The 8010-nt window shown below is 36.1% G+C and overlaps 1 protein-coding gene across 2 annotated transcripts in view; it reads left to right on the plus strand.

Annotated features, from left to right (window-relative positions):
• The window catches only part of ENPP4 (ectonucleotide pyrophosphatase/phosphodiesterase 4), a 15977-nt gene extending 8243 nt beyond the window's left edge, over positions 1-7734 (plus strand). For both annotated transcript variants that reach the window (XM_081828371.1, XM_081828372.1), the window contains exons 2-4: positions 638-1496; positions 2154-2324; positions 4220-7734. In XM_081828371.1, the coding sequence (XP_081684497.1) occupies positions 671-1496; positions 2154-2324; positions 4220-4584 (1362 nt within the window). In that variant the 5' untranslated portion in view covers positions 638-670 and the 3' untranslated portion in view covers positions 4585-7734. The remainder of the gene's footprint in view (positions 1-637; positions 1497-2153; positions 2325-4219) is intronic.
• Positions 7735-8010: the final 276 nt, after the last annotated feature.

Consider the following 8010-nt stretch of genomic DNA (forward strand, 5'->3'; position numbering starts at 1 on the left):
ACATGAGAGGGGGCAGGGTCAGAGGGAGAAGCAGGCTCCTCGCCGAGCAGGGAGCCCGATGCGGGACTCAATCCCGGGACTCCAGGATCATGACCTGAGCCAAAGGCAGTTGCTTAACCAACTGAGCCACCCAGGCGCCCAAAGATTTTCTTTTTAAGTAATCTCTACAGCCAACATGGGTGCGAACTTACACCCTGAGATCAAGAGTTGCTTGTGCACTGACAGAACCAGCCTGGCACCCCTGTTCTTATTAAGTCTTTAGAATAACTTCTGCTACTACAGAAAAGCAAGGCAACAAACAGGAGTGTTTCTGTGGCGTATAAGAATGGCCCATACCCCCTTCAGAGCATGAAGGATGGGGCAGGACATGTATAAATAGGAAATTGGACAAGTAAAGACAATTTTTGTTTTTTGTTTTTTTCAATTTTAGCTTTATTCAGTTATCTTTCAGTAAATGACCTTACTTAATTTTAAGTTAAAGCTGGCATATAAAAAGTTTATAAATTTTGCTTCTCTTCTCCTGATGGCTAAACTTCTGAAACTTAGGGGCACCTGGGTGGCTCAGTCATTGAACTTCTGAAACTTAATCCAAATCACAACAGCACTACCACTTATGAACTGTGTTTTTATATTTTAGGAACCCTGATTGCTCTCCTTCAACACATTCATTATGAAGTTGTTAGTAATACTTCTATTTTCTGGACTTATAACTGGTTATAGAGGTGACTCTTCCCGTAACCTGCCACCCAAGTTACTACTGGTATCCTTTGATGGTTTCAGAGCTGACTATCTACAGAACTATGAATTTCCTCATCTCCAGAATTTTATCAAAGAAGGAGTCCTGGTAGAGCATGTTAAAAATGTCTTTATCACAAAAACATTTCCAAACCACTACAGTATTGTGACAGGCTTGTATGAAGAAAGCCATGGCATCGTGGCAAATTCCATGTATGATGTAATCACAAAGAAACATTTTTCTGACTTTGATGACAAGGATCCTTTTTGGTGGAATGAGGCAGTACCTATTTGGGTGACCAATCAGCTTCAGGAAAACAGATCAAGTGCCGCTGCTATGTGGCCTGGAACAGACGTACCCATTCACAATACCACACCTTCCTATTTTATGAATTACAGCTCTTCAGTGTCATTTGAGGAGAGACTAAATAATATTACCATGTGGCTGATGAATTCGAACCCACCAGTTACCTTTGCAACACTCTATTGGGAAGAACCAGATGCAGGTGGCCACAAATATGGACCCGAAGATAAAGAAAACATGTACAGAGTGTTGAAAGAAGTAGATGACCTTATTGGTGAGCTAGTCCACAAACTCAAGGTGCTAGGACTGTGGGAGAATCTCAATGTGATCATTACAAGTGATCATGGGATGACCCAGTGCTCTAAGGACAAACTGATAAACTTGGATCTCTGCATTGATCATTCAAGCTACACTCTTATAGATTTGACTCCAGTTGCTGCTATACTTCCCAAAATAAGTAAGTAACCTTTTAGCTGAGGGATGTTTGAAGGGAGCAATTGAATGAGGAGGGAGGGTTTTGTAAAAGAATACAGCTCTGGCTTTTTGTAGTGCAGTACCATATATTCTTACTCGGAATGGGATTAAATGTTTTCCCCCCTTAAGTAACAAGTCTTTAAGCAGTTAGCCTAAGGTTCATGTTCAAAGAGATTACTTCCTTGCTTTTTGGTATATTTCTTAATTATTCACACTAATGGAAAAAGGAAATTTTTATCCTTAAAAAACATCTTGGATTTTTGTGTGAGATGTACTGTTCATCTATTGATCTTAGAATTAGTAGTTAGCAGCAATATATAATTCGTTTATATTTACTTAGGAAGCTACACATGAAAATGTCCCCTTTTGTATAAAACTCCACCAGAGAGAATCACAAAATGAAAAAGAGACATGTGAATGCTTGGAAAGGTAGGGGTGTGTGTGTGTGTGTGTGTGTGTGTGTGTGTGTGTCCGTCCAACAGTGTCACATAATTATTGCTGTTTTTTTTTTAAGAAATTAAAAGTGATTTAATAGATGACATTGTTCAGGATTTGTTTCCAGTTATTCTAGTTAGAAGTATTTTTTTTCCTTATCAGCCAATCATGACTTTTTTCCTTTACTATTTCCTTTTTCTTCCAGATACAACAGAGGTTTATCACAAACTGAAAGTCTGTAACCCTCACATGAATGTTTATCTCAAAGAAGACATTCCTGCCAGATTTCATTACCAACATAATGATCGAATTCAGCCTATTATTTTGGTTGCTGATGAAGGCTGGACAATTGTGTTAAATAAATCATTACCAAAATGTAAGTATTTAGGATATTTCTGTTGTATTCTGGGGATAAATCACACATTGTGACACTGTTCTGTTAACAGTGTACTTTGATTTAGAGATATTAACACTGTCTAATCAGTTCACTTTTTGACTGGATTAATTCTCAGGTTTTCATTCAATAGCAATTTTTAAGCACAGTTTACCCTTAGATGAGGAGGGCGGGTGACCTTAAGGACAAAGGTATAGTTTTACTTTCTTACCCACACTGCAGTTACTGTCAGCAACTTTTCAAGGTTGGTTCTCTTGATTTGTAGAAAATGAGAGAGAAGTAAAGAAAATAAAAGGGGAGAGACTTGATAGTTCAAATGCTTTTTTTAAAATTTTGTATGTGTTAAAAAGCATTGTCCAGGTAACCCAGGTCTTTCCCCAGTGATGAAATCATTTACCTGAGTGCTAGCTATTTGGAACACTGGGCAAAAACCGGAACAGGTGTATCAAAACCTCTCCTAGAGCTGAGGAGATATAGAGGGGGGAGTTACGGATTCCCCCCGAACCGAAGCTTATTTATCCATATGTTAAATTCAATTTGAGTACTTTAAAGAAAACAAAAAACAAAACTGATTTTATAGTCTGTAGCAGGAGTCAGAACACTTTTTCTGTAAAAGGCCAGATAGTAAATATGTTAGGCTTTATAGGCCGGCTGGTTTCTGTCTCACTCAGTTCTGCCTTGTAGTGGAAAAGCAGCAGTGGACATTATGTAAGCAAACTGTTGTGGGGGTGTTGAAATGAAACTTTGTTTACAAAAACAGGTAGAGGGCTGAATTTGGCCCCGGGCTATAGTGTGCAGATCCCTGATCTATAGCAAATCAGAAGCTTCAGACAAGGATAAGACTAAAGGTTAATGGAATTTATATGTTATTTATACTTATATACTCACTGTTGAAAACTTAGAAAACACAGAAAAGTTTAGAAAAGAGAAAAAAAATCAATACAGAGGTACGGAGTTCCCCCCTTCTAAACTTTTTTCTATTACATATACATGTATGTTTTTACATTATTGAAATTATAAAGTCTATATAAAGTTATATATTCTGTTAATTATGTTGATCACATTCATTATTTCTGTTATGAAATATTTCAGACATGAAATTAAGGGAGAATATGGCACAAACTGGTACACTCACCACTCAGTCACTTGCACTTCATATGAAAGCAGGAGCTTATCAATGCAACAGGCGTACCCTAAAAGGGAATATTTGCCAAAATAAAGCTAAAAACTGAGGATCTGGTGTTGGGGTTCTGTCTGGGACTGTCATGTTTTTCTGTGAGTTCAGTTTGGAGTTAGAAGTTGGTGAAGTGGTCAGACTTCACATTGAATACAAGAACCCCTTCAGTAACATTCTCACTTGGCCCTCCAGAGGTCGAGGGGTTCGTTCACTATCAATAAACCAGGAGTGTATAATATAATCCTGTTTCTTATCATAGGAGCAATTGATGCTGCAGATGCGCTTCTTCCCCATTCACTGGTTTTACTCACTTCTGCTCTTCCCAGTTATTCAGGACCCTCAGCCCAGCCGCTCGCTTCTAGGCACTAGTGCTCTTTGCATGCACAAAGTGCTAGAAGTTGATGGGTGAAATGAGTGGGGCTGGCACTGACAGATAGGTGCATCAGGTTGAGAAATAGTTTTAAAGCCTCGGGTCATGACCGCTTGGAAAAGGGGTATATGTGTGAAATAGGGGACGTGGCTGAGTTGAACAAAACAGAAAATTTTCTTTCTGGCCCCCATCTGGTCCAGCTAATCAGAATTTTAATGGATGGAAATTACACTGGCAAGAATCAGTATATTTACACTAGAAGAAGTTATTTTGTAATAGAAAGATCAGTCTTTCTTTTAGGAACTAACATAATTTTGTTCTTTTTTTCAGTAGGTGACCATGGTTATGATAATTCTTTGTCTAGTATGCATCCGTTTCTAGCTGCCCACGGTCCAGCATTCCACAAAGGCTACAAACACAGCACAATTAACAGTGTGGATATTTATCCAATGATGTGCCACATTCTGGGATTAAAACCACATCCCAATAATGGAACCTTTGGTCATACTAAGTGCTTGTTAGTTGACCAGTGGTGCATTAATCTCCCGGAAGCCATTGGAATTGTTATCGGTGCGCTCTTGGTCTTAACCACGCTAACATGCCTCATTATAATCATGCAGAATAGACTGTCTGTACCCCGTCCATTTTCCCGACTTCAGCTGCAAGAAGACGATGATGATCCTTTAATTGAGTAACATGTGCTGGAGTTTATAAAGTATCTTTGATTAGTCACAATACCAAGGATACACTCAAGAAATGGTGTTCTAACGATGAAAAACATACCTTGAAAGACAAAGAACTTAGACCAAGTATGCTAGAATTATTATGTTTTTCCTTGTGCTTTGTTTTGGTGCATCAGCTAATACAAAAAACCCTGACCATAGTAAAAATTGCTAGTAAATCATTAGTTAACACCAACTATTTCTCTAACTGGAAACTTTTTTTATGAAAAATATTGCCTCTGCCTTTTTTTTTTTTTTTGCAATGACGATTTGACACATTTTTAAATAAAAATATATCAAAATTTAGTAGGCATGCTTTTCTAATAGATTTTTATATTTGTAACTGAAACAACAGAAATCTTTATGCACTTAGTGGATTTTGTGTATTAGGAAGGAAAAGTTTTCTATATTTTTATATTTAATAACTTTTAATAGAGTTTGTATCCCAAGTAAACCTGTGACGTAGGAAGACCTCTGTGATGGTTAATAAAATTGGTTAACCAGGCAAAACAGATCTAGCATATGAAGAAATTATTTTAAGAAAAGCTATTATAAAAAACACAACAAAGACCATGTGATACAAAGCTTGAGTCTTCACCATTGTGTCTTTGTTAAGATTCATAAGCTATTGAAGTCAGGAAAGATATCTTTTGAAAATTGTTGCTAATAAGAAATTAAGAAAATGGAAAGAATTGCTTTTCTCTGTGCTTAATGCCATTGTGGAAGTTATTCGTGTGTGTGTGTGCGTGTGCGTGCACGTGCATGTGTGTGTGCATAAGTGTGTTTGCATGTATGAATGTGTAGACTTCCTGTGACTGACTGAGGCGGTCAGCGCGGCTGGTCTGGTCAGAGTGGCTGGTCTGTGGGCTGACTTCCACATTCCCACGGAATGTGGCTCTCAGCAAAGGGTATATTTGCACTTCATATTTGTTTACTTTCTTATGGCTCGCAAGCTAAAGTCATAACTTAAGAAAGTTCCTTAGTTTTTGTTACCGTGTTTTACTTTCTCATGTTGCTTATTGTAGCCAGAGATATCCAAGTGCTGTAAAAAAAAAAAAAAAAGTATGACCTGAATACGAATCTGGCTTCAGTTGGGTCAGAACGAGGAAGAGAGATTTTGGTATCTACCTTTGGGACGTCTATGCCTTACTTTTTAGGCAATAAGTACTTAAATTTAAAATGGAATTTGGTATCTTGGCATCTTTGCCACTATTCCTGTGTTAAGCGGCAGAATAAACTCTCAGCGCTGTTAACATGCTGTAGCCTGAGTGCTGTCCGTGCTGTTTCTCCAGTGTTTGGTTCACAGAAGTAATTACCCTGCTCTGATTTTTTTTAACATACATGTTCAGAGCTAAGGATTTGTTGTGAAGAACTGCCATCCTACCTTTGCTAGGTGGTACTTTCTAATAATCAAAAGTAATATGCAGAAACTGACTTGTGGCAGACAAGATTGTAACTGTTAAAGGAAAAATGGGCTTCAGGAACCATCCATCAGGACCTGACGCAAGCAATTAATAGTGTGATATTTAAAGTTTTGACAGTATAAAATAAACTAGGTAACTGTTTTACAGATAAAAAAAATGATCTACAATAAATATGCAACCCAGTTAAGTGTTGATTATCTGTGATGGTAAAGAACAATGGTGCCAATCATCAGACATAGAATTCATCCTATTTGGTCACTGCTCATTTTGTGATCCGAGGATTCGGTACCTATTGTTTTGGGGGTTCTTGAGAAGCATTTCTACAGCCTGTATAAATAGTTCATGCTATTGGTCATAAGTTGACTGTATTAAGAATAGCATAGTATATAAATGAAATAAAACCCGTAGGGTTAATTTTGCTTTTTGACAAATTTTATTTCATTTTTTTCCTCACATAAAAGTTACCCTAGAGGTTGTTTTTCTGAACAAAATAATAGAAAAATTTCTTTCTGTCTCAATTTCCATTTAAAAAAAAAAAGGACAGTCACATTTAACACAGTGGACACTTTTTGAAGTATCTAAAATAGTAGCAGGATATTTTATACTAGTTCAGTAGAGCTTGGTCCTTGCAGTGCTGTTTTAGTTATTACATTAGTTTGATTGGTGGTTATGAGTTTCAGAAATCTATATGTAGCATCTAGCCTGTGACTGGATTTCATATGGGATGGAATGGGAGGGATATCCTGTTAATGTCTTAACCCTTTGAACAAGACTTTTACCTCTTTGTCTTGTCTTTCATTCCATTCTCAAAATATTAACTTTAATTAAAAATTGTAAATTTTTTTATATATATGCTGATGGGAGAAAATAGTATTTATTTAATCAAAGAGACATTTATATGTTATTAGTTTGAACTTTATGTTAATTCCTTTGTATCTTTACAAAATTATCACTGTTAAAGCCAGTGAGTACACTGAGTACACTGAGAAAATCCTTTAGTGAAGCCAGCTTTTTACACTGAGATTTTGGTATGTATTTTGTTAAATAATTGGCTAATATCCTGACATGTTTTCTAGGTGATGGAAAGTATTTGGCTCCAGGAAACATTTAACTGTTTATGACAACGATAGTCAAAGGTAATAGGAAAACTTACTGAGTGGTTTTTGTTAGTTTGGTGAGTGAATTCAGAGTAAGTGCATTTACTTATAAAGGACAGTTCTGCTGTTATTAATGTGCAGGTTCTTCTGGTAAACAGCAATAGAATTCTAATATAAATTATTTCAGTGCTGTGTACTATAGGTTTTGTGTTATTGTTTCATTAAGCTTGGTATAAGAATTTAAAGATAAATTCTTGGAACATTAAAAGATTAAAAATGCCTTCGCATTGTTCTTGGGAGTCTCCCTCTCTTGTCCGTATCTGGTAAGCTTTAAGGATGATGGCATTTAATTCCTTTTATTTGGAGAGTTTTACGTCGTTGTGAATACATAAAGTTATAAATGAAGGACAAAGATGGAAAGTATGTATTTTATTGTCACTTAAAATAGTGTGTAAATAAAATGATATGAGTATGCTTTAAAGAAATCTGTATGTATTGCCTTAAGTTGAAGTAAAATATATTTTGACTATAATGTCTGAATTCATAGTTAATGATTTTGCTTATGATTAAAACATTTTATGTGAATAAAATCTACCAAAATACTTTTACTGTAATTATTAAATATAGAATGCAATTTTAATTGATTTTTTGTCACCCTGCAAAATACACTTACTGTGATAGATGTTGACATGACCCAGTAATACTTCAAGAATCCATGTAGGCATTCATTACAGATTTTTTAAAAACCAGGATCAAGTATAAAACATTTAACCAAATTTTTAAGACCATGTATAAATATACAATTTAGCATGAGGACATCATTGCAAAGAAAGCCAAGATAAATTTTGCAGAGCTTCCATAACTATAATTTATTGGTG

The sequence above is a fragment of the Leptonychotes weddellii genome, chromosome 8 (assembly GCF_054177405.1).
Source record: "Leptonychotes weddellii isolate Sample4059 chromosome 8, ASM5417740v2, whole genome shotgun sequence".
NCBI lineage: Eukaryota > Metazoa > Chordata > Mammalia > Carnivora > Phocidae > Leptonychotes > Leptonychotes weddellii.